This window comes from Engraulis encrasicolus, chromosome 11, assembly GCF_034702125.1.
Source record: "Engraulis encrasicolus isolate BLACKSEA-1 chromosome 11, IST_EnEncr_1.0, whole genome shotgun sequence".
Taxonomy (NCBI): Eukaryota; Metazoa; Chordata; class Actinopteri; order Clupeiformes; family Engraulidae; genus Engraulis; species Engraulis encrasicolus.
Genome location: NC_085867.1, coordinates 15,328,598 through 15,356,097, shown reverse-complemented (window position 1 = coordinate 15,356,097; position 27,500 = coordinate 15,328,598). Strand labels below are relative to the sequence as shown.

At 41.5% G+C, this 27,500-nt stretch overlaps 3 protein-coding genes across 4 annotated transcripts in view; 2 read left to right on the top strand and 1 right to left on the bottom strand.

The window, feature by feature from the left end:
• Window positions 1–1,624, top strand: part of LOC134457959 (succinyl-CoA:3-ketoacid coenzyme A transferase 1, mitochondrial-like) — a 15,808-nt gene extending 14,184 nt beyond the window's left edge. For both annotated transcript variants that reach the window (XM_063210009.1, XM_063210010.1), the window contains 2 exons: window positions 251–352; window positions 925–1,624. In XM_063210009.1, coding sequence (XP_063066079.1) covers window positions 251–352; window positions 925–960 — 138 coding nt within the window. In that variant the 3' untranslated portion in view covers window positions 961–1,624. The remainder of the gene's footprint in view (window positions 1–250; window positions 353–924) is intronic.
• A 434-nt stretch (window positions 1,625–2,058) lies between these two features.
• c7b (complement component 7b) lies at window positions 2,059–15,806 on the top strand. The gene is made up of 19 exons (XM_063210011.1): window positions 2,059–2,351; window positions 2,601–2,662; window positions 3,289–3,364; window positions 3,722–3,863; window positions 4,205–4,352; window positions 4,514–4,652; window positions 6,385–6,519; window positions 7,119–7,362; window positions 7,723–7,836; window positions 8,312–8,478; window positions 8,921–9,149; window positions 9,622–9,793; window positions 10,417–10,504; window positions 11,183–11,315; window positions 11,666–11,854; window positions 12,363–12,456; window positions 12,919–13,103; window positions 15,081–15,258; window positions 15,484–15,806. Exons 1-18 carry the CDS (start codon window positions 2,346–2,348, stop codon window positions 15,251–15,253), a joined length of 2,496 nt encoding a protein of 831 aa, XP_063066081.1. The 5' UTR covers window positions 2,059–2,345; the 3' UTR covers window positions 15,254–15,258; window positions 15,484–15,806.
• A 934-nt stretch (window positions 15,807–16,740) lies between these two features.
• Window positions 16,741–27,500, bottom strand: part of c6 (complement component 6) — an 18,042-nt gene continuing 7,282 nt past the window's right edge. The window contains exons 7-18 of the mRNA XM_063210007.1: window positions 26,747–26,950; window positions 26,234–26,474; window positions 25,238–25,366; window positions 24,410–24,576; window positions 23,824–24,049; window positions 23,267–23,435; window positions 22,137–22,248; window positions 21,561–21,693; window positions 20,610–20,804; window positions 20,255–20,345; window positions 18,080–18,324; window positions 16,741–17,640 (exon numbers count right to left, since the gene is read on the bottom strand). Of these exons, the coding sequence (XP_063066077.1) occupies window positions 17,471–17,640; window positions 18,080–18,324; window positions 20,255–20,345; window positions 20,610–20,804; window positions 21,561–21,693; window positions 22,137–22,248; window positions 23,267–23,435; window positions 23,824–24,049; window positions 24,410–24,576; window positions 25,238–25,366; window positions 26,234–26,474; window positions 26,747–26,950 (2,082 nt within the window). The 3' untranslated portion in view covers window positions 16,741–17,470. The remainder of the gene's footprint in view (window positions 17,641–18,079; window positions 18,325–20,254; window positions 20,346–20,609; window positions 20,805–21,560; window positions 21,694–22,136; window positions 22,249–23,266; window positions 23,436–23,823; window positions 24,050–24,409; window positions 24,577–25,237; window positions 25,367–26,233; window positions 26,475–26,746; window positions 26,951–27,500) is intronic.

Sequence of the window (27,500 nt, the reverse complement as noted above, 5' to 3'; positions counted from 1 at the left end):
GTCCACACCCCTAACTAACTATAGGCACGCACATCACACACGCATGCACGCCCACACATACGCAAACACGCACACATTCACCCGTGTGCAATGTATACACATTATCAAATGCCATTTTTTCCGTTTGTTATCAAACATATACGGTATATACATATGTATAGTTTATGTTAAATAGTGTACGTGTATATGTAAAAATGACATGATTGGACAAATACAGTACAATGCCAAGTTTTCTTTCTCCTCCTTCTAGGCTGTTTTTGATGTGGATCAGACATCTGGCCTTACCCTAATAGAGATTTGGGAAGGCCTAACTGTGGATGACATCCGCTCCTGCACAGGCAGTGACTTTAAGGTTTGTCATATTGATTATGTTTTAAACATTTAACCAATTGGCTTAAGTTCTAAGTTTGGGTAACAGATAAGAATAGGGTTCACATGTCCACTACTACATTGCCTAATGACTTTCTGTACAAATGATTTACAAGACGTGTTAAGGGTCTACTAAGTCCTTATTATCATTACATCAATAATAAAGGCTTTATTGGCTGTGAACAGGAAATTTGTGAATACACGCCTAACAAATGATTAATTTTGCCTAACACATGTCTTATAAGTCACTTACAGACAGTTTGGTGTGTATTAGTGGCTAAAATGTTGCCTAAATTTGTTTTAATGTGTTTATATGGGAGGCAATAAAACAGCTTACCAATTACTGATAGACCGTTAATGCCTATGGTACATGTGTACTTCATGAACATACAGTTATAGTTTATTTTAAAAATAGATGTTTGTCATTGAGTTATATACTGTATTTATAAGTTTATACGTATACTGTAAGTTATATTAGTGCAAATACTGTATATATATATGTCTGAGTTTTGTAAGTGTATGACTTTTTGCACTTTGGCTCTGTTCAAAAAACAGGTGGCAGCAAACCTGAGGCCAATGCAGCAAATCTGATGCGTCCCTGAGATCTGCCTGGCCCTTACATAGCCATGGAAAATGCTGACATCCCCTTTTTTTATTGGGCACCCCAGAGTAGTTACTATATTATTCAACCCATATGAATTAAAGTTAAACCATATGGGACACATGACCACAATTACCTACTTTTCAATATATTTCATGTGGAACATCTTGGTGGGGTTTCTGTGGTTTTAAGATGAAAACTGGAACATGACATGCATACCACAGGGTGAAAGCCAGGAGAGGCAACTTTAGAGCTCTGTTACATAACATTATATGTACATCTTGAACTCTGCATGAAGTTACTGCTTTTATGAAGGGCATTTATTGATTTTTTTTTTAATGCATTTATTTTTCGTAGAAATATATTATATGACTGTTTTATATGGATGTGGGCGGGAGACCCATTCATATTAAAAGATGAACTTGATCAACCTACCTCAGTGTAGTGAATTTTGGGTCATACAGTTTGGGTAATGGAAAAGCCTGAAATGCTAAGGCACTGCCAAAACTTCAAGTACAAGCTTACTCATGAACAGGTCAAGAACAAGTCTGATGGTGATGGAAATATGTGAAATAATTGTTTGTGTATACTGTGTAAATTGACATTTTTGTCAGAATTTTGAAACACTTTATCAATAAAATTATTCTGTTGCAATTCTCTTCTCCATCCCGATTAATGGCTTTTACTGAGTTCCTGACATTAGGACACAGACAAGAGGTTAGCTGTGAAGCGTCCATTTAGAATCTTCTGTTCACTTTAATCCAACTTAACTGGTGGAGCTTTGGACCTCAACAAAGACTGTGGGAGGCTGACTTGTGAATATGCGTTTATCAGTTGACATCTTCTTGGTGGAAAGGGACAATAAATTATTAATTTTTGCATTTATAACATCAGCGCACCCTGATTACCTTAAGATCCATTGAGCAGTGACAAGATGATGATAATCTTCCAAAACTTCCAACCCTCTAAAACCTTATTTTGGTCATTGATTTTTGTTGTCATTGGCTGTTTTTTTCTATCTAGCCTGTGGACCTTTGTATCCTTTGAGCTGAGCTACTTACTGCAGTCAAACAAACATTTCACAATCACTGATTCCCTGCATTACAGCACTTCAGAGACTAATCCGTGTCTTGCACCAAAAACAATGTTTTGAATATGTCCCAGTCCAGGACTTTTCATTCTGTTTTCAAAATGTAATGGTCCATTCCAATGTCAGAAACATCAACTCACAGGAACAGCTTGACCCATGGGCCAGTGAGCGAGAGGCATTGCACAGTTTTGGACAGATGAGTCAAAGCATTTTTACGGGAAGCGGGACGCTATTGCAACACAAAGTGGACTTTTTATATGCCTAAGCTTTTTCTCCAGAGTCATCATGGAGGTAAGCACTAACACACTCTATCTCTCTGCCTTGTTTTCTTGCTAGTTTTTTTTTAATCTTTGGACTAATCTTTGTAGATAGTGGGGGTGAATTCACACAGCTCGATAAAGTTGTATTCCTTGTGTATATGAGCAGTCTTTTTGATCATATAAACAAGTAAAAACAGCACAAATGAAATCTTGACTGTCAGTATAAACCTAATTTTTTGCTGAAGTTGTGTGATTATACTGTACGATTTGATGTCCACAGACTCACCATCCAATAACCATGTTCCTGGTGATGATTCTCATGAGCGTTTTCTCACACACTCAGTAAGTACTGACTTTAAGCATTGTCTTTCCTGCCTTATCTATGGGTATTACATAAAATTACTTTGAAACTTAAGTTAAACAGTTTTAAGTGAAGGATGATGGATCTACAATACTCAAGAAACAAACAATACTCAAACAAGATAACCTTTACTATGAAACTGGGCTGCCTATTGCCAAATTTGATCTTTACATGAAAGTTTACTAAGTAATAAACAAATATTTTCTAGTATGGTCCAAGTAGAGTCATTTTTGCAGCTAAAAATGACTTTTTTTAAAAAAAAAATTAAATAGCGGACCATGGAGAAGATCCCCCTTTTCATGTATGAAAAGTGCAATTTTTCCAGTCATAATGAATACTTAGAAATTGATGGTGGTGGTAAGTATTCATGAAAAAGGTAACATTAGTGAATGGGCAGCATGAATTCTGGAAATAAACAACTAAAAATCTCACACAGTGTCCCTTTAAATGCCTTGAGTGAAGCATTTTGTGCAGTGCAAATTAGCATAAATCCAGTTCGTATGCAGTGTGCCATGTATCACAATGGCAAACTTTTGACTACCTCACAACCATAATTATGCTTTAAGTCTTGTTATTTATCGTGCTGCATTGCTATGCTTGTGTACAGATGTGTGCAGCAGGTCCATTGCCAATGGGGGCCCTATGGGGAATGGTCTGAATGTGACGGCTGCACCAAAACACAGGTTCAGTAGCATTTTGCGTTTCCACTTGTCAGTCGTGTAAATATTGTGTCATTTACACTAAATGTCAACGTCAAGCAGACCCTTCTACGCTACACCATTACATGGGTCAAAGACATTTGGTGGCGCAATGACATCTAGTGCCTAATTAATTAGTAATTGGTGTTTGATATGCTGCAATAAATATGCATGTTAGATAGCCCACTAAAAACAAAGAAACTGGCTATCATTGCGCCGCCCTGACATGTGCTGCTGCTGAAACATCACTGACACCCACAGACACAATATTATTGTAAAGTTTTTATGTCCAATGAATGTCTAGATTTGAATACTGAATGAATTGCAACTCTGTATGTTCAGAGTCGGACGCGTTCCATCCTGACCTTTGCCCAGTTTGGGGGAGGTGCATGTACTGGACTGGCCAGTCAGACTCAACCGTGTGTCCCCACTAAAAAGTGCCCCACAGAAACAGGCTGTGGAGATTGGTTCCGCTGCACCTCAGGTACAGAACTCATTCTCAAATATCTATTGGCCAAAGTTGTATAAAGTAGAAGTACTCTTAAATGTATAATAACAACACTTTTTACAACTGCACCAGTACCATACACACATCCATTCATAGACACACACACACACACACACACACACACACACACACACACACACACACACACACACACACACACACACACACACACACACACACACACACACACACACACACACACCACAGCACAGCCTCTCTTCCTTTTCTCTTTCTCTCTTTCTCTTACCCCCTTCTTTCTCTCTCTTGTCGCTCACATATAGTATGCATGATGTAAGTACTGTATGTGTGTACTTCAGGTAAATGTATAAACCCTTCTCTGATGTGCAATGGGGATCATGACTGTGAGGAGGACAGTCTCGATGAACAGCGCTGTGATGCAGCCTCCAGCAACACAGTGTGTGACGAACAGAAGACCCCTCCAAACTCTGAGCACACTGGTCTAGGGTGAGTACGGTACAGTAGGCCTACATTACATACATACACACACACACACACACACACACACACACACACACACACACACACACACACATACACACACAACAGGTCTCTTCTCACAGTGTAATTTGCACTAGTCATACTGTATGTTTTCCTACCAAACACAGGTTTGATGCTTTGACAGAGAAGCTAAGGGGCCCAGTCATCAACACTAAGAGCTTCGGTGGCCAGTGCAGGAAAGTGTTCAGTGGCGACCACAAGTCCTTCTACCGTCTCCCACACAGTATCCTCGGGTACACCTTTCAGGTAAGCTGTCAAACACTGTGACTAGTGCTCAGGGCTAAAAAAAATAATTAAAAAATTACATTTCTGAAAATATGGGCCCACGAGGGTGGGGGGCCCACCGGGAAATGCCCACTATGCCAGATGGCCAGTCCAGCCCAGGGTGCTGGCTTTTCAATTAAGTTGATCACTACGTGGCATGATTTAGGAACTCTTGACCCAAAGCAACTTACAGTTATTAGCAGGGTATTGTTTACAGTCCCTGGATCAGAGTGGGGTTCGATGACTTGCTCAAGGGCACCTCGGGTATGGAGGGAGGAAGGGAGTGGAAGGGTGGAACTTCAAACATGCACCCCCCTGATCTAAAACCCATCTCCTTAACCATTAGATCAGTGGTTCCCAAACCAGGGGTTCTGGATCTCTAGGGGGGTCACAGAGGTACTGGTGGGGGGCACAGAAAAAAGGGGACATTGCATAAAAGCTGGAAATCCACAGGTTAGCAACTAAAACAATTCCATTATTTGGTTAGTAACAGTATTCACTTGTATGGTTAATAGATGTATTTTCTGTCCTGTGGATTTCTAGCAATAGTGGCAGACAAACTATTATTTAAAAATCTAGCAATATTGCTATTAATATCTAGGCAATTTTTGTCCATTAATATTGCTAGATTTTTGAAAATATTCTTAAGGGGGTCCCCGCTGAAAAAGTTTGGGAACCACTGCATTAGGCCATGGCTACAGCACAGTAGCACAATTAATCCCGAAGGAAATTGTTTTGCTGTTCCCATCTTATTTCACAATAGAGATATTTTATGAGGCTCAAAGAAAAGGAATGTTGTTATGATCTGAAATCCTCCTTTTACTGAAAAGGTGCACTGTGTAGGATGGTGGTCAGAGTTGGTATTGCAACTATGCTGCTCATTGAAACTGTGCTGAGTTTTGCCAAATTTGATCTTTTCATAAATATTTACTAAGTAAATTATAAACCAATATTTACTAGTATGACCAAATTACAGTGAGTTTTGCAGCTGAAAATGCCTATTTTTGGGAATTCAAATTAGCGAATATGGAGAAGAGCCAACCTTTTCATGTATGAAAAATGCAATTTTTCCATTCACAATGAATACTTCGGATTTGATGGGGGTATTCGTGGAAAAGGTAACATTTCTGGGCAGCATGAATTCTGGGTATCCCCTACACATTTACAAGCCACACAAAGACCCTTAAGCACTAAGCGAATTTCACACATCTATGAAATCGGTTATATTCACAGTAACTTTCTAGGAATACTGTGTGATAAATGTTTGCAACCCTGATACTTTGCCAAACCACATAAAATCTGGTCTACTCCTCCCAAAGTTTATAAAATCCACATGCTGTTGCTGAACACACACGCAAAGCACACAGGCATGAGGGCCTACTACACATCCGTGGTTTCCAATGCTTCTGTCACAATTACCATACACTGAATGTATTCACTCAAAACACAACAGTCTCTACAGCCCAGTCTTTCAATACATGAAGAGTGCTTGGTACACAGACGGCTCCCGAGACCCTTGACATTCTTTATACGTAAATGCATTCCCAGTCATAATGAATACTAAAAATTTGATGGTGGTGGTAAGTATTGATGAAAAATGTGACATTTGTGAATGGGCAGCATGAATTCTGGAAGGAAACCGCTAAAAAATGGGTGCATTCCAGTGCACCCTCAAAGTGTAATGAACTGTCTTCTCCAATCTAATGAACCTTAGGTGGGGGTTGAGAATGACTTCACTGATGAGGTCTATGACAGCTCATGGTCCTACATGAAACATGTTGAGAAAAGGCACCAGCTGAACGGAGGACACGACCATTACACATCTGACTACTCCTTTAAGAAAGACCAGGTGAGGTATTGAAAAGGGAAGGAGAAAATGTTGTTTCTCAACGTACTATTTACAAGTTCACAAGTACTATTCACTATTTACATCTCTGTGGTGTATGCCCTGATGAAGGCTAATAAGGCCGCAACACTCAAATCTCAGTGACTCTGCTCTTTCCTGCCTTTTTTGGACTCAGTATTTACATCTATTTTCCCCTTCCCCAAAAAACCCTCGTAAAGCATAAAACACTTTTAAAGACTTGTAGCCTCTTAATGCAGATGGGGTTGCCGGCGGGCCTATTCATTATTTGCTGAAAATACTCAACTACATCATAACAACATTGCTATGACAGTGCCGAGAGCCTTAAGTAACAGATTAAGACATAGACATTACAATTTTGGTGACAGTAAGGTTATAACATAGGTGCTGCGCTAAGGGGTTAAGACTTAAGACACTTAACCCCCTAACCTACCCTTCTCCCTTCCCATCATTCCCTGTCCACCTCTTCAATGGTCCTGTCATAATAAACGCCAACAACCCCTTATTATACCTATATAGCATCTCAGAATCATTCTTTGTTGTACTTTCGTTAACGGCCTTCTCTTCCGCTCCTTACTCCTCAGTCATACCACCTGTTGATCATCCGTAACGAGGTGGAGGTTGCCCAGTTCCAGAACAGTGTTCCGCAGTACCTTCCCTTGTCTGAGGAGTTCTGGAGGGCCCTTACCAGGCTGCCGGTCGCCTACGAGCCCTCGGCCTACCGAGCCCTGGTGGAGCGGTTTGGGACACACTTCATGTCTGAGGGCTCCCTGGGCGGACAGTTTGAGTTCCTGATGGAACTCGAGTCGAACTCTTTTCAGGAGCTGAGTGAGTGCCTCTTTACTGTGCCATCCCAGAAGTGTGTGAAGTAGTTTTTAGGCTTATCTCTGACTTACTAAATGGGTGAGTAACATACCCATCCACATCTATGCTACAAGTTGCGCAACTACACACAAGATCTCAAGACTGACTACTTTACTTCTGATAAAACTACTGTATGAGGGACACACTTACTGTAATAAGTAATAACATGCCATTTGAAATTGGTTTCATGCCTTTATTTGGGCTTATGTGTGAATGGATATATTAGTTGCATACAACTAGAACAGAAACTACCAATCTGACCATGTGCTTGCTTCCTCATATTTGTATCACTCTTAGACACTCAAAAATGTTTTTGTCTACCAGGCTCTTCAGAAAAAGACTTTCACCAATGCATAACAACGGTCAAACGGAGATGGTTTCGGAAAAAGAAGACAACAAAATGCAACAAAATATATAATCGCTTCAGGGACTTCAAAAGTAAGCCTTCAAAGAATACAGCTCTTAGACACTAAACATTTTTTGTATACCAGGCTCTTCAACAAAAGACTTTCACCAATGCATAACAACGGTCAAACGGATATTGTTTTGGAAAAAGAAGACAACAAGATGCAACACAATATATAATCACTTCAGGGACTTAAAAAGTAAGCCTTCAAACAATATGGCACACATATTCCACATTCTGTACACTAACAACACAGGGCCACAAGGGACATTTGTTTATTTTACATCCTAAAGTACAAAAGTACTGTTTTCTCTACAGAGGAAGTTAAGTTGAAAGGCACAGTTACAAAACAAAGGTCTCAAAATTATCTACTGTCAGTATACACTACAGTATCAGCTGCAGTTCTAGCATACAAATACACAGTAAATTTTGCATTGTTAACTCAATATTGAGTCATTCTTATTGAATGAATCAACACTACAAATAAACTGTGTATATTTCTTCTAGGGGGTTCATCCTCTAGGTCTCCAATCCAGGCCAACACCCTTGGAGGAAACCTGGGCTACGCTGAGGGTCTCAAACAGTTGAACGTGGATAACCCAGAGGCCAACCAGGCCATGTTCAGTAAATGGGCAGGCTCAGTGAAAGACCTACCTGTGGTCATCAAGCAAAAGGTTGGTAAGAAGACTCACCGGTATCACAGTAGGTTAAAGATGTATTTTCTGTGAACAAAATTCAAAAGACACCGCACACGTATTTTCTGTATTGCGGACACAATTAACTGGTAGAGAACTAGAGAATAGTGGAGATATTTTATGGATCCCGAAGGAACTTAAAGAGCCTAGCAACACATTGTGGCTTTCAAGACTTTGGGGATATAATAATCCAACCCAGGGAAATCTCCCAGGCCATTATTTGCACAGAACTGGTCACCTCAGCAGCCCATTGTCCCTTTACATAATGGCTACCCTTTGAAGTGATCTCTCTTCTCTTCTCTTCTCTTCTCTTCTCTTCTCTTCTCTTCTCTTCTCTTCTCTTCTCTTCTCTTCTCTTCTCTTCTCTTCTCTTCTCTTCTCTTCTCTTCTCTTCTCTTCTCTTCTCTTCTCCTCTTCATAGCTGAGGCCTCTCTATGAGCTGGTGAAAGACGTGCAGTGTGCTGGCGTGAAGAAGCTTCACCTGAAGAGGGCGCTAGAGGAGTACATGGACGAGAGGCACCCGTGCCACTGTCGGCCCTGCTCCAACAACGGGCTGCCCGCCATCTCAGGCTCCCGCTGCACCTGCATGTGCAAGCCGGGCACCTCCGGGCAGGCCTGCGAGCACGGCTCCGTCATTGGTGAGCAGCAAGGTACTAACCTGTGTGGAATCATACCTTTGGAGTATACTACATAGGAAAAAATATTGTGTTAATTCCACAGTGAGAGAGTACTCTGGGACCAAGTACACAGGGGTTGGAAACTATTGTCATTTGAGGAGCCACTTCAAATTTTATGAAATGCTCCATTGGCCGTACTATGAACACAGACCAGGATTTCCCCCTGCACATTTAGGCCTATATTGAAGACGGACACCTTTACAACAGACCCCACCTTCAAAAGTTCCCCTGAAATATAACTTTGTATTGTGAATGTAATTTCTAAGATTTCTTTACAAAACATGTCATATTTCATGTGAAGCATAAGATTCAAATTATATCAGGGTTACTCCACAGCTGACATCGAGTAACCTTTTTGGGTCAGCAATATAGTATCGGCTTTGTGGGACATTAGATAAGACTTCAAGGTCGTTATTTATATCCAAGGTCATTTCTATTCGCATAGGTGTCATTGATGGGAGCTGGTCTTGCTGGTCCTCTTGGTCCTCTTGTTCTGGAGGTCAGAGGTCAAGGAGTCGTTCCTGTAATAATCCCTCTCCGAGGTCAGGAGGATCACACTGCATAGGAGAGGCCACTGAGCGGCAGCCCTGTGAGGAGCCAGACATGGACTACCTGCGGTGAGAGAACACACAGTATTTATTTTTTCAAAATAGAGGCCACACCTTGCATAATACAGTATGTTTTTTAATGCCAGTTTGGGCCACCACCCTCTCAGTCGAAGTATATGTATTGAGTGAAGCCTACTCCAAGCTGAACAGAACACACAGCAAAGCAAAAAATTGGGGTCTCTGCCCTAGCCATGGCTCAAACGGTTAGGACTTTAACTGGTGTGCCGGGTTTGGTTCCAGCCCGGGGTAATTTCCCGGCCCTCCCCCGTCTCTCTCTTCCGCTTGTTTCCTGTCACCATCTTACACTGTCCTGTCGAATAAAGACATAAAAGCACGGTGTGTCAAAATACAGTGGAGTCAAAAGTCAGTGTGAAATTCTGCAGGTGGCCAGTGTCGTGTCTACAGCTCTCAATATTTACACAATATTGATATGTTACACTGACCAAAGAGTAAAATGAACAGTATTTTGGAGTGGGCCAAGTGAAAATATTGAAGAATGAATAGTTTCAACGCTTTAAGAGCAATGTTGACACTGGTATTTTTACTGTGTTAATCCCCTGGCTATTGTCACAACGAAGTTCACGACAAAGCAAACAAGGTCCTATCCTTATTTCCCTGTGTGTTTGGTCCAGGGCGATGGAGCCACACTGTTTCGACCCCTCTGTCATGCCTGTAAGGGCCTGCAAGACCCCACCTGCTCTACAAAACGGCTTTGTGCTGGTGAGTTTAATTTGGGTTCTGATTGATGTGAGGTTTACCTACCTGTATGTACAGTAACTGTCAAATAGCAACCACCATCAGAAAACACAAAAGGGCTTAGAACGCACAGGCAATGTAACAAACAATGTTACTCAGGTATTGGGTACTCAGGTGTAACTCAAGTGTAAGTCCAGAAAAGTAAGAAAGATCAAAGGCACTCTGAGATTTGAGAAGAGCATTTAAAAGCCTTTTAACATATGTTTTTAAACAGATTCGCCATGTGATATTAAATGTTTTTTGGGTTTTTTTTTCTCAAATTTCAGAATGCCTCCTCTGCTCTTTCCTCCACCATCAATTACCACCAGTAATGACCATCAACCACAATAACCTTCCAACCAACTATAGCAACCACAACCCACCATAGCAACCATAACCAATCGATAATCAACCACCAGCAACGATAACCAACAAACCAACACCCAACAATTAATTATTGACATCCACCAATAGCCAACAACCAAAACCCAACACCCTCAACAACGGCAACTTAGTTTATACAGAGCATTTACAAATATACAAAGCCAATGTACAAATACTTTTTATGGAAACCACAGTGCTCAATACAAAATTGCTCACTCTTTTCAGGATGTTTAATATTCTTCCTACTCTTTTCATACACATGTTGTCCTCTTTTACCAGAGCCCCAAAGATGTGTATGCAGTGGGAACTAAGGTGGAGTACTCCTGCATTGATGGCTATTACCTCCAAGGCCAGAAGATTGTTGAGTGCACAGACAGCCTCACGTGGAGGAGAGGAGAGATGGAGTGCAAAAGTAAGACTTTGAAATGTGCTCTATAAAAACACCATTCTTTATAATAAATGCAGGAGCAACACCACAGCTTTAAGTTCAGTGCTACGGTAGAATGCAGCTACTAAACAACAATTTGTTGGCTTAACTTGTTTTGCTTTTCACCTTTCTTATTGCCATCTCTGGCTCTTGTATGGCTTCTTTCAGGCAGCGCTTAGTGTCTAAACACAATGTACAACATTAATAGAAGTATAACAATAACAGAATTTGCTTGCAAAAAACTAAAGGCATTGCATCATTTATTTATATTGCACACATCTCCGCTATTTGTATAATCATAAAATTATAAAATTATTTCATTTGACTTCATTCAGAGACGTCCTGTGACGCTCCTCCACTTCAATATGCTGTGATTGGCTCTCCAATGAAATCCACCTATCAGATCGGAGATCAGGTGTTCCTGAGTTGTCCAATAGGGATGCAGAGATCTGGGGATGCTGAGGTGTCCTGCAGCTCCAGTCTCCTGTGGTCTCCTCCACCAGAGAACGTGGAGTGCCTGCCAGGTAGGGGGATATGCATCACACTGATGTAGAAGTACTGATGCTTATTCTGCTTAGTTTCAAGAAGGCAAAGAGTGCATGAAGGAAAACACGTTTCCTCCACCTATTTGCAGTGAGATTTTAACCACAGCTCTCTCAGAAGGAATAAATGCAAATAGTACAAAATTTAGAACATTTTAAAACTGCCTTCAACTAAAACATTACATGAAAATTCAAACTTGTAAACTATATTTTCTCAGTTTCTGTATACTGTGGCCTCAACATTACCAGTGACGGAAGCACGTATTTTGTGGCAGTGTTATTCCCACTAACATGCCTCATATTCATAGTATATGATGGCTAATTTAAGGATGCCAATGGCTTACCTGGTTGCCTACCAACAACATTAATCATTATGTTATGGCTGTGAAAGTTTACATAGCAAAGATGCATTTGCACTTGTTTATAATGTGTCTTAGTTTTAGCTAATTTCACTTACTAGTGATTGAAAAGTGTTCCCTCTGCTCTGCAGTCCCCGTGGCCACAGTCCCTCCAGCATTGAGGTGTAAAGCGTGGGAGAAGCCTGGCAAGGAGCAGTGTGTGTGTAAACTGCCCTACGAATGCGAGTGAGTCTTGTGCACCGACTGCCTGGTTGGTGTGTGCAGTCCACCTCACCTCTCTGTGTGTTAACTGTGCGCTGTGTGATCCATTGACACAAGATTTGGAATTGTATTGGGTTAAATGGAGAGAACCACTTTACCTGAAGGAATTCATTAAATTGTAATGTGTTTTGTATAGCCCAAAGGGTTTCTGGACACTTTAAACATAGCTATTGGCAACACTTAAAATGTCTTAACATTTTAAGACTACGACTGTTGTAAATGTGTAAGTCTTTATGGTTGAAATAAGTATTCACAAATATTGATACATTCTCACGATTACAGAAATATGCACGTGAGGCTGTATAACCAAAATTGCATTGTGTCCTCTGGAGTAAAAGCCATTCTGAAGAAACACCCTCAGCGGTGCTTAGTGAAAAAAAATGACATTCTTTCACAAAATGACGGCCATTCCTCCTGCTCGTTCAGGGCCTCCTTTCCCATCTGTGCATCTCTACGGGCGGACAGGGTGAGCCAGCTGGGCCTGTGCCAACTGGGTGCCCTGCAGTGCCTGGGCAAGAGCTTCAGCCTGCTCAATGACAGCTCCTGCCAGTGGCCCACACGGCCCCCCTTCACCTCCTGTCAAGACTGCCCACCCTGGGAGAAGTGCCAGGGTATGTAGTATATGTCCTGTTGCTTTTCTTTTTCCCTGTAGATAGTTAGTTGGTTTGTTGGTGTATGTATGTATGTATGTATGTACAGTGCCGCCAGTTACTATTGGCACCCTTGAAGTTTAAGTACATTATGGGACATATCTCCAGACAACAAATAATAAGGTAAACCATGATTTTTCTATAGATAGCTTGTGGTTGATACTAATATAAAAATAATCAACAGCATTAAATACTAAACTATGAGAGGGAAAAAATTGAAGACGGTAAAGCTCCCTGGATCACTGGTATTGGCACCCTTTACTGGACACCATTGTGGAAACCTAATTTGACTCAATTATGGTAAATCGCAAATGGGAATCACCTTTGACTACTTGCTTTTGCCCATATAACATGAATTAAGCAAGGAATTATGATATTTGTGTTTAAATAACCACCTGTTACAGCTTGTGTGTCTTTCACCAGTGTGAAGACAGAGGAGCTGCCTGAGAACACCACAAATACTATTATTTGCAAAAACAAGACCTCCAAATAATAAAAGGTCATCTCAAAAGACCTTGGTATAACATTTTTAACACTGTGTTGTGTTATTCAGAAATCTGCCAAACATGGAGCTGTAAAGAACATCCTTGGATGTGGGGGGTAGGGGAAGACATTATGATAAAAGTATTTGGAAGTCGGTGCAAATAATGAAAAAAACACAGGGGCTAACATCTACAGACCTGACTGTCAACTTTGAACTGTTTTGGGTAGTTTTTTCAATAAGCACCCCGTGTTAAACACTACACAAAGTAGTGCCTTTTGGTTGGAGACCAAGGCAGACCACATTGCTTAATAAAAGTCATAACAGGGAACACCTGACGGCTGTATGAGAAAATACAGGCATAGCACAGCCCTTTCAATAATGTTTTAAGGTCAGATGAAGCAATAGCACAGTTTTTCAGTGGCTTACACAAACAGCAGGTTTGCATACTCTGCAAGAAAGTCTTTAAGGAAAAGGACACCCTACCAAAAATCAAGCATGGTGTCCGATCCATAATATTATGTCACCCCTTTGTTGCATCAGGTATTGGAGGCTTTGACCGTATCACAGGTATCATGACAGGCATCATGACATGACCGGTATCATCATTTACAGGAAAACTTGTAACCATGGCAAGAACACTTGGTTTGAGTTGAATATCATGTGCACTCCAGCAAGACAAAAACCCAAAGAACACATCCAAATGCACAGTGGATTGGTTGTCAAATGAAAGAACACAGTCATTGATGAAAACCAAAACCTTCGGAGGCTGCCATTGCTGTCTAATAGTGTGCAATTAACCCTTGAAGGAGGGGTGCCAATATTCCTGGACATGCCCTTTTTCGTGTTTTTCCTTGAAATTACAAAATGCATTTGGAAAAAAATACTTGGCAATTCTAAATATCTTATAATGTTCAATTAAAAGATCCTGATGGTAAAAGTTGTGTATATTTCCATTTATTTCTGGATATATTGCACACTTTGTAAAGAAAATTAAAGGGTGCCAATACTAACTGGCGGCGCTGTATGTATGTATGTATGTATGTATGTATGTATGTATGTATGTATGTATGTATGTATGTATGTATTTATTTGTTTGTTTATTTATGTTTTGATGCTATTGTTTTGCCCATCTGTGTGGGCAAACCAACACTAACAGTCTTGTTCATTATCTTTTTTTTCTTTATTTATTCAAATTTGTGGTTGTATCGTGGAACAGGGAATTAGTGTACGATAGACCAATGCAATGACTTTTGATATAAAGCATTAGTCAATAAAGCGTGATAAAAGGATAGCTATTGCCCTTCTATTTTTAATAAATAACTGGAACCGCTCTCGTTTTTCATCTATAAATGTATGACTGCTTTAAACTTAAGTATAGGGCCAAAGTCATGCTTTGGATGGCTATTAACTATTCCCTGCGGTGGCTCTGTGGTGGGTGTTGTTGGTGTCGGCAGGACTGGCGTGCGTGTGCAGGGAACCCGAGGAGTGTCCAGTAGATGCCAATCAGCTGTGCGTGTCTCTGGGGGATGGCGGCGCCCCCATCCTGATGTCGGAGTGCGAGATGGGTGCCCTGCGGTGCCAGGGGGAAGCCTTCACCCTAATCAGCATCGGACCCTGCCCCTCTTGAAGACATTACATTATATTGCATTTGGCAGACGCTTTATAACCAAAGCGACTTTCAAAAGAGGACATAATCAAGCCAACATCACAAGCAAATACAAAGTGCACAGGAGATATACAGAACAACAAGTGCAGTTGCAAAGAGGGGTTAGTTTTTTTATACATATATATAAAGTAAATAACGAGTACACACACACACAAACACACACGAACTAAACTAAACTAAACATCAAGACACCAGCAGGAAATGCACAGTACATTTTGCAGTGTTAATTCAACGCTTACGGAGTCTGGTCCTTCACTATAGCTGTTTCCCAATGTCCAGTGTTCTAGCCTTGCTTGGACGTGAAATGCCGAGTGATTGTTAGTGGTGTGGATCGGCACTGCCCTCACGATCCGATTCGATCACGATTCGGGAGGTAGCGATTCGATTCGATTCGATTCGATTCGATTCGATTCTATGCGATCCGATCCGATCCGATTCAATTCTACAATGCATTGCAATGCATTACATTTCTACTGAAAGCAAAGCAAATGTTTAATCAGTCATGATGAGGCAATACAAGTAGTCAGATCCAGAGCAACAATTTATTTGCTGTTTTCTGTATCTGTCTGTATCAGTCTGTATCAGTATTGCAATGTTTTGAAGTGCTTTTATTTAATTTAACATTCATTTGCTCCCGAAATATCCATGGAAGCAATTGAAACGATTGATCGATTCTGGAACTTGCCGGATCGATTCTGGATCGTCCATGCCTCGCATTGGATTGCATCGCCGAATCGATCATTGTTGACACCACTAGTGATTGGATACTCTTTGGTGAACTCCGCAAAGTATCCAATCACTGGACGTTTCACATCCTAGCAAGGCTCGAACACTGGGCATTGGGAAACAGCCTATGACACTATGAGTGCGTTAGAACTGTCTGTGACTGTGTTGTGTTGACTGTGTTGAATTAATACAGCAACATGTATTATGTGGCCATTGTATCTGGACTTGTATCTGGAGTCCGCACTTTGCACAGAATAGTGCTTTTTATTGCACAAACTTGTTTCGGCGTGTGTCTTCTTCAAACACGTTTCGGTGTGTGTCTCCCTCGTGTTTGTGCAATAAAAAAAGTGCGGCCTCTTTCTTGAAAAATTGAGTTGAACATTTGAGCCAGCACCCTCACAATCGAAATATTTAAAAGTAAAGCCTGCTCTATAATGAAGATCTGGACATTGTTACTTGCATGATAATTGCTATTAACAAGTCAACAACAAGTTGTGTTTTGGTAAACATGGTAACATGCTTGTTGTTCATTTTTGGTAACATGGTTGTCATTCTCTTTTCTCCTTCAGTGCTTAATTCTTTCTACTGTACATTGTAAATGCATGTGGATGGCCTCCATCGGTGTGCTGCGTCCTCTGTTTCAGTAGATCTGGAGGTGAATTGTTCTGTTTCAATTTGTTGTATTGTTGAAAAGTACTGCAGAATAAACTGCAGAAATTAAATCAAGATTGTATTTGTTTTATTTAACAGTTCTGGAAAATGATTCGTGAAAATATACAACTTTAAAAAATGTTTTTGCTATTTGTGTTATATAGCCACTAATACAAAATCAAAGATCAGATATACTGTGTACAACACATATAACATAGCTACAACAATAGGTTGGAGCATTTATACACAGATGAAGTGGAGCTCTGGTGTCAGTCAGACAGGTGTGTGAACTTTTCATGAACCATGGACTATGCATACGAGCCAGGTGGCACAGTGCCTAGGGGCACCATGCATTTTTGACCATTGAGGGGGCACCACAAGACACAAACTTTACAAATATTGCTCATAAAGGGGCACCTGTGACATACGTGTATAGTGCCCGGGGCACCACAATGGCTTAATACGGTCCTGCATGAACACACAACCGAAGTCATTACAAAGGAATTTCAGAATTGCACAGTAAATCATTTATCTCTGTGTATCATGTTACTCTGTGAGGGTATGCTTCTACAATACTATATACTGTACAACAGAATGTAGTTTTCACACTTAACACAATCTTTTCAAATACCACTTCACTTCCCTTTGCCTACCATGGGCTGCAATAGTAATGGAAAAGTGGGCCATATCTCTGTAGTGCAAGTAAAAGACAATTCTTCTTCCAAACTGTAGAATGACTGAGGATTAACGCTACTTTGGTGATGTAGAGGCCCCGTAGAGAAAAAATAATCTACATCCTCCTCATGAACACGGCCCCTCCTTCAGGATGGCAAACTCCATCTTGAGACACCTCATGGCGGCCGTGGCACAGAGCCCCATGCTCCTCTGGCTCTGGGTCCTGGTCATCCTCAGGCAGAAGGCAGCCACAGCATCCTTAGGGCAGTCACGCGGGAACTTACACTCACACCTCCCTGTGGTGCACAGCATTCAGCCAGGGGGAATAGAGGAGGGAAATATACTGAAGTATTTTAAACACAATATCTGATGTAATTAATCGTAATAGGTCTTCTAATAGACAATAGGTACTACTGTGTACTGTAGGCTTAATGGTAAAACTTTATTTTAAGGGGCCAATTTCTTCTATTTAGCCGTTGTTTTCCCCCCCCAAAAAAAATACATCTACCACATAATCACCCTTCTGTTAAGTTCTGAGTTTTATGTAACATTGTGCATGCTGTGCCAACCATGAGAAATTGTGACAGAGTGGGCTACCAGACTGCTCCTTTTATGGCTCATCTGTTTGAGCTATTTATAGTCTGGTGTACATATACCTAATGTGTGTGTGTGTGGTTTTTTGTTTTGTTTTGTTAAATCTGTGCACATGATTGTGTGTGAGTGCGGCCGGCGTACCTGAGGAGCAGTTCTCCCAGTCGTAACAGGTGTCTGCCCCACAGGCCTGCTGCAGGGTGCTCTGGGGGGCCGTTTGAGCACGGTAGCGGACCCAGTCTCGACTGGCCTGGTCGCTCGGGCACGGGCCGGCACTCGCCAAGAACAGCCCATCACCATGACAACGGCCGGAGAGGAAGCTGCACTCGGACATCATGGAGAAGGAGTCCGCCGTCGCATCCAGAACACACACGTCTTTCTTGTAGGTTCTATACATGAAAAGAGGGCAAGACCCACGCGCGCACACACGCACACACACACAGACACACACACACACAATGTGCTTCAGGCACTAGTGTGGGACAGTCATGGTCTAATGGTGAGGGAGTTCATCTTCTGATTGAAAGCGTCCAGGTTCAAATTCCATTCCAGTGGGAAGAGTGTGGGTGCCCTCAATCACCTTCAACCATGTTATTGTTTTTAGGGCAGTCATGGGTGAGCGGTTAGGGCATCCCAGAGGTTGCCGGTTCGACTCCCGACCCGCCAGGTTGGTGGGGGAGATATGAGCAATCAATGGGGGCAGTGCTTTACATTTTTAAAAAATGACTGAGGTACCCTGAGCCAAATATTTTCCCACCGGACAGCTCCCCATGCCGCGCCACTGAGGGCTGCCCCCTTGCACGGGTGAGGCATAAATGCAATTTCGTTGTGTGCAGTGTGCAGTGTTCACTTGACCAGGATCTGGAGTGCTGTGTCACAATGACAAGTCCAGGGTAGTTGTGAGCATTCCCATGGGCTTTGACCAAACTGTCCCTTTAAACCATGTTGTTAGAAGGACTTTAATATGCTGTTCTTAAGTAACACTTTGGATACAAGTGCCAGCTAAATGTAATATAATGCAAAAAAGTAAAGTGCTTAGGGGGTGGGGGTTGGGTGGTATATCATATACAGTATGGGCAAGGTTAACCATGGGGACCCACGTTCGAATCTAGCCTGGGTCATATCCCAAACGTACCCCTTCCCACGATTTTTAATATATTCTTCACTATGCAATTCACTTCTCTGTCAAATAAAGGCAGAGACAGTTTAGATTGAGACGGGACATATGGCGGCCATCTTGGTGACGCCTTCGGAGTGCTATTTCGCGATTAAGTAGACCAGATCTGAGAGTCAATGGGAAAAATGAATGGGGAAACTGAGTACAGGACGGGGAAGAACCCAGCGATTGTGAAAACCATATGGTTGAAACCACCGTGAAAAACTGATCAATCTAGACTGCTTGGTTGTGATATACGAGTCAAAACAAAGCTTTTTAAGCCACTTTTCTCACGTTTTTTTTTGACAGAGCGCAGGCGCAGTAGTTCCGTAACGGCACGAGAGCAACGGCTTTTCACAACTGAGCATGCGCATCATTTTGCGTGCGCCGATGCAGCCAGATGATTGGATCACTGGCACCGCAGCTCAGCAGGCACATTGGCTCTTGTTACCAGAAAGGCGTGAGATGTGCGGGTAGACGCCATATTTGCGTTACGAATCTTCACCGTTAATTTCTATGTACGATTACATGGCTGTCCTATCTCCCCTTCCTATCAAAATCTCTGATAAAGGTTCCAAAAGCCCATGAATCGAGCAAATTGCGTTAGTTCTGGCAGACCACGTAGTCAACGCTCTCATTGCCTATTGGCTGTCACCGACCCAACCCATACAGATGTCAACAAATTATCTGCGCCTTGGTTAATTAGCTGCTGCTCGCAATTGGATGGTAGCGTTTCTGGCGCCTCATTTAAACTACCAGATCTGTTTTGCTGCCATTGCTCTTTTTGCTGTTCGATTTGCTCCCACCACCTCCCCTGCTCCACCAAATTGTCATTTCCAATCAATGTCATATTGTTGTCATTGTTGCTTGCTCTGTTCTAGGGGGTATGTTGCCTTTCCAGCTAAATGGAAGGCACTCCACCTGAGGATGCTGCTGTTCCCTGTTTTTTTTATTTTTCATGGAGCTCATGGAGAAGCTTGGGAACTTCCTCCGAACAGAGCCATACCGCCAAATACAAAATGTGTGCATTCAGAAATAAAGCCTCTGAAATGTATCTTTGTTTCGCGTCTCATCTTTGACTAGAGTGGTACTGACAGAAATATATTTTATAAAGTGAGGTGGAACAGGTGCACAGGAGGTGGAAGTGGGAGGTGTGGTCTCACCGGCAGTCCTCCCGTGGTATGCAGGCACATGTCCCAGAGCCGTCTCTCTTCTCTCCCCTGCCACAGCTGCTGTCAGGGACAAACGGATTATCTGTGGAGGCATCACACAACAGCATTCATTTGTTTGCCGGTTTGTTCGTTTGTTCATTTGTTTTAACGTGACCATAGGTGACCTGAAAGACACCATGTAACAAATAAAATGTATTATTACTAAGCCTATGTTACATCATTTAACGATTACATATAAGATCAAATATAGGCAGACAATGTTTTTTCACAACGTATTGTTAATTATCTTTCATGTGATCACAATAAGTACGAGTTTTGACATTGCGATAGCCAGGCTACTACCAACCTTCCTGGCAGGAGATGTCCAGAGGAAGCTGGGGGTCCCAGGTGAGACTGGCTGTGCAGGTGTAATAGCGAGACCCAGAGGGACTTTGGCCACGGGCCGCACAGCTCACACCGAAACTCTCCCCGACCCGGTACTCGTCCTTCGTCGGAGACATCGATATCTCTGCCGGCAGGGAAGGCTTCACACAGACCTTCTCTGAAAACAGGGAGGGAGAGTTGCATTAGTCGAATGTGACTTCATGAGTTTCATCTAGGTCATTTTTTTGACTGAGCTGATTCACAGTGATAGATCGATGTGTGGTACTGGTTATAATAGCTTGTATCAAGTTACTAGTTACTTAAAGGGGTATGCCACTATTTTGGGGCTTTATACAGTTAAAATCGTTGGCTGGGGTTTATATAGGTGGTAAAGTGTCTTATTTTTCATGTGAAGCGTTGTCTTGCTTTAAGACAAGTTAAAAGAGGGAGTATGTTGCTAAGCTAGTGAAAGTCAATGCATCCATGTAGCATTGCTACATGCTACATGGATCCATTGACTTTCACTAGCTTAGCGACATGCTCCCTCTTTTAACTTGTCTTAAAGCAAGACAACGGCTTACATGAAAAATAAGACACTTTACCACCTATATAAACCCTGGCCAACGATTTTAACTGTATTAAGCCCCAAAATAGTGGCATACCCCTTTAAGTGGTTACTCAGCCATCTACTGTATGTTACAACACTCTTCTGAAGTTTGTGCGTAAGTGTGTGTGCCATTGGGTTTTATTGATCAATGTATTACATAATTCAAGTATTTATTCCTGTGTGCATAATTTTGGGCCTTGAGTCTGTGAATCAAGTTTATGTGATTCAGCTCCACTAGTACACTGACATGATAACGATGACTGTTTGGTCCTACTTATTTGTATATTTTACTGTATATATATATATACAGTGTATCTCCAGACTTACTGATGCATTTGCCTTTAGGTTCCTCCCATGTGCCGTCAGGTAGGCAGTGGATGTATTGGTATCCCTCCCGATCGAAGCCAGACATACACAGGAACTCCTCTAGCTCGCCATAGTCATACTGCTGCTTGCTGATCTAAAATAGCAGAAAGTGAAACCATCAATGGGGGTGAGGCATGCATGACATAAGTGTATCAAAGGATGATCAGTGAACACGCACGCACGCACGCATGCACACACACGCACACACACACACACACACACACACACACACACACACACACACACACACACACACACGCACACACACACACTAATACCAACCAACAGATACAGTACACATATTAAGACATTGCGCTGAGTGTAATGCTCTATGGAATTCAGTGGCACGCTCATAGCATATCAGGTTCATAACTTAATTAAGCTTCCCCCCTGAGATGAGTTTATTTCTTAATGACATTAATTAAGTCAAGGGCCCTCTGGAGTTTCTCCTTAACCATATTAAAGTAAGTTATGTGAGTATGAAATCAATGGAAGTCCTGATAGCCCAGGCACTAATGTCATCTAATGCCATCTTACCCTGAGGTAGCTGTTGGTTGGGGGCTTTGGTTTGGGGCAGCCAGACTCTGGAACCACTGGATCCTGATCCCCCTCGATCACAAAGTCATCGTCGTTTATGCAAACGTTCTGCCTGTGTGGGGAAAATCAGGGGAATGTCATTCACAGCAACTAACACATTTGAAAATGTATTTGTTCAAAACTAAACACACACACACACACACACACACACACACACACACACACACACACACACACACACACACACACACACACACACACACACACACACACACACACACACACACACCGGTATGCTCTATGAGTATGATTGTCTAAAAGGTATAATGGTGAAATAATTATCTTCTGTATGTTTAGACTATATCATAATGCATATTATATTATATTATATTATATTATATTATATTATATTATATTATATTATATTATATTATATTATATTATATTATATTATATTATATTATATTATATTATGGTAACACTTTATTTTAGAGATACATCTATAAGCACTAATACATACAATGTTAATTCCTGCATAAGTAACTTGTAAGGCATGTATTAAGCAAACGCTAAGGCCTACTAGGTCCTTACTAAGGTTAAATTGGTAATAAATCTCTTGTTGATGAACAAGACATTTGTGAATGCATGCTAAACAAATGTTTGATTTTGCTTAGTACATGCCTTACAAGTTACTTATACATGCACATTGTATGTATTAGTGCTAATAGATGTATCCCTAAAATAAAGTGTTACATATATTATATTATATTTTTTGTACAATTTTATTTTTTACTTTTAGTCATGGTATCACAAACTTCACATGCTTCACAAACTGAAAAATAACATCAACTTTTTTTCCACATCATGACTTTGTTTTGTTTAGTTTTTTTCCCCTCTCCACCCATTCCTCCCTCTGTACACATGTGTCCCCCACCCCACCCAGTCAGCCCAATATCCCTTCATCCCCTCAATGCATAGTCTCCCTCCGCAGCCCACACCACAGACACAGACACACAGACACAGACCCACACACACACACACACACACACACACACACACACACACACATTATATATATATTATATTATATTATATTATATGATAATGCAGTGAACAAAAAGAGTTGTTACTTTTCGAAGATGGAGACGGGGCACTCCTCAGTCTGTTGTGCGGCGCCCTGGCAGGCCTTGCCCCCCCTGATGGGGGAGGGGTTGTTGCACTGGCGGCTGCGGTGCCTCTTCAGGTTGGCATCACATGGGCTCCAGGCACTCCAGCAACTCCAACGCCCATCCACAGCCTCTGGGGGAATAGAATAGAATAGAATAGAATAGAATAGAATAGAATAGAATAGAATAGAATAGAATAGAATACAATACAATACAATACAATACAATACAATACAATAGAATACAATAGAATACAATAGAATAGAAGGGTAGGGAGAGGGGGAACGGGTTTCCACACATACAGTAACTTGGGACTTTTTTTAAACTGAATGCCCAAAGCACAAAAAAATTACACTTTGGGGAGTGCTATGGCGCACTGCGCTACCATGCTACTCCCATATAGTAAATGGCCCATGGAGACGCATGTTTAAATCCGGCCTGGGCTGTTTCCTAACCCTTCCCCATCTCATTTACTTCCTGCTCCCTAGGCTACCATTGCCAGGTGTAGTTTAAAATTGTACCTGAGGTGTAATCGGGTGCCCGGGTCTCACAGTTGGATCCGTAGGTGCCCGTTTGGCACACACAAAGGCACTCGGTGCCCAACAGGACGGGCAGGGCGTTGTTTGGGCAGGGGGCACATTGGCAGGAGTCAAACTCCTGAAGGTACTGCTCCAGAGCTGTGACCATGTGTCTCCTCTTGGTGACCGCGCAAGGGATGCCCCGCACCAGGTCTATCAGAGGGGCCAGCTGTCAGGGGAACACACCAGACATATTAATCATGATGGCATAATGACATTGTCAATAGATTTCCTCATATTTAGTATGTCAGTGTTGAGAAGTAAAGAGTTTTATAGCTCTAAGATTTCATTGTCGAAGAGAAGAGAAGAGAAGAGAAGAGAAGAGAAGAGAAGAGAAGAGAAGAGAAGAGAAGAGAAGAGAAGAGAAGAGAAGAGAAGAGAAGAGAAGAGAAGAGAAGAGAAGAGAAGAGAAGAGAAGAGAAGAGAAGAGAAGAGAAGAGAAGAGAAGAGAAGAGAAGGCACTTATACTTAGAAAGAAAGGTTGCCTTAGTGTAAGTGTTTCTGCAAGCAACATGATCTGTGGACTGACCTCATACTCCACCACAGTGGGGTTGTCTATGGTGGACTTGAGCCAGTTGGTGTAGGTGGTGCTGTCAGGGGCCACCTGGTCCTTGGTCCAGGCCAGCGCGGCTGCCTCTGCTGCCCGGCCACCCTGCACTCGGGAGATGGAGCGCTCCGACGCCTTGAAGAAGGAGCCTTGACACACACACGTCCATGAATGGTTTTATGGTTGGGTTACATTACATTACATGACATTTAGCAGGCTATTTTATCCAAAAGGTCTTGCAAAGAGGACATACTATTCAAAGTATTGTTATACTATATTATAATATATATATTATATATTATTATTATATTATTATATATATATTATATTATTATATATATATTATATTATATATATATATATATATATATATATATATATATATATATTATATATATATTATATTGTTATGGACATGCATGAAGAGATATTTTAATCATAACACTGGTAAAACATTTCAACCTAAAATGCAGACTTAAAATAAAATTATGTGACAAAATGATTAGCAAAAAGGTCACACTTTTGGGTGAATTTACTTTTACTGCAGGCATGATGGGTGCAGACAGGTAATGCTGGCGTTCTAGTTTTGTTATATTTTGCACATCATATCCATGTGGATTATTGCAATTTTTTGCTTTGCAACCCTTGAAATGATTAGATCACTGTAATAGTGGGGACAATTCTTAATGCAATAAAAATGATAAACAGCGACATGCTTTTGAAATCGAATACATTATTTATAGTATATGAAGTGTTTCGTCTCTAGTATGCTCCACCAGTATTGTCAAGTTAGGTTGAGTTAAACCTCACCTTCATATTTTTCTGTCATCGTAGTCGTGCCACAGTTAAAGGAGGATGAGGAAGAACTTATGAGACCCCAGAGGAAAGACCTGTGAGACTCCTGTCTGAGACATGAGCTGACCTGCTCGGTCTTCAGCCCTGAAAGTGGAGGAGGGAGAGATATGATTCACAACCCGGTGGTGGCCTGGTAGGGGTACAGGATCCTGAATGGCAACCAGAAGGATGCAGGTTCAAACCCCACATTTACACCGATGTGTCCTTGAGCAAGACACTTTAGGGGGCAATCGCAAAAAAAGGTCTTCTCTTTTAACCCCAAGTTATTCCTGGTGGCAGGGTGGTACCCTGCGTGGAAGCCATGGCCACTGGATGTGACTCATTGAATGTGAGTGTCAATGGATGAATGTGAGACATACATGTTAAGCGCGTTGAGTGCTCATTCAAAGGCATGTAAAATTGCTATATAAATGCAGTCCATTCATGAGTGCCAGGGGTAGTTTCCATTCTAGGTATGATGTGCACGGGGTAATGCACATGTACGTTTAAATGGAGAAAACACTATCTTCTTGGATCTGACCAACATTTTAAATGATACAATATGAAAAACACACCATGCATGCCCTTGAGAATAACATTGTTTTTATGAAATTTTACATCTGACTTCTGTTTGAACTCAACTTTGTTTTGATGGTACAATCAAACACATACCTAAAAGCAATACATTACAGTTGTTGCACACAAAATATCTATGTACTCAAATTCATCTGGAGGATCTATGATTGTTTATATTTGGTACAACTGGACTATAACAATGTTTGTCATGTGTGTTTGTACACTGACATAGCTAAATCACTTGTATGAAATACCAGTATGATGTTCAAGTAAAAAGGATTGATGATGATGATGATGACGATGATGATGATGATGGGCCCAAAACATGAACAACCGATAAAACAAATCAAACCACTTGAATTCCACCTGTCTATGTCTATGCTGTTTGTATCATACCTGAGTTCTTGAGCTCCTCACTGTTGTACTGGTAGAGAATGTCGTAGATGCCACCCAGGGTTCCTGCTTTGAAGTAGTGGGTCCCAAACTGCTGGAAGAGCTGTCTGTAGAGGGGGTAGTTGTACTCCAGGGGCAGGTGATGTAGGAAGGTCAGGAAGGGGTCAGACAGGTACAGGTCCGACTCTTTGGTCCTGAAGGTTGACGTGGCCAGCAGTTGGTGTACTCTGAAGAACCTGGAGTCCTGGAGGACACGTGAAAAACATGGGAAAATCCTTCAGCTTGTTTTAGATGGATATGACTGACTACAGCATATATAAAAAATGCAGAGGTGAGATGAGATCTTAAAAAATCTTGGCAAATACTTCATAAATCATGAATTAGCTACATCTTGGAATCTGCAAACAAAGTGAGAATTTTGTTTCTACTAGTATAGGACAATGGTTTATATTCATACACTGCCAGAATGCACAAAGATGTGTTTTCTAGATGCATCCACACAAAACAGTTTATGACCTTCTTGTGAGAAGCCGTTATCATGTTCTTTGAGGTTGAGCTTTGGCTGCTGTGTCGTTTGCTTGAAAAGTCAACTATCCACAGGTTCAGGCCACCCGAGGAGTCCCTGTGGGTAGGGGCTGATGAGAAGCTCTCTGTGAAAGAAAACGGCGTGCTCTGCACCTCAGCGGGGTCCTCGTTCTTGAAATCCTCCAGGAACTCCACCTGTTGGGAGTGACAAGACAGATGTCAGATGCAGTGGTTCAGGCACTAACCCAGGAAACTGATCAAGACAGACTGGGTGAAACTTCTCATCAACTAAACCCATGCTTTTTTTGGTGCACTAAGTGATGTTTTGAAACATAAAGAACATCTTAAAAAAGTATGTCTGCTGTCCTCGACTGTGAGCACCACCACAACAGCTGAAGCGCAGGCATCCTTCTTACAGGAAAGTGATTTTTTGTATTTTGGGCTTTGTGGCCTTATTTGAACATGACAATGAGAGAGAGAAAGTGCCAGGAAGTTAAGTTAAGTTTCCAAACAAACAAATTGCCAAGCTTAATCTTAAATCATTTGATAAATACTCTAATGAAAGCGAACATTTGCTTATGGACAAATACAATGCCATTTCAAACATAGGCCTATATAACAATACTACAGAGTTGAAACAGCATATGTTTGAAAGTGCTTATGGCCCTTAAGAATAATGTTGTCATTAATCTGTGCAACTGATATAGAAAATGTGATTGATGAGCTTCATAAGTAGGATTTTATG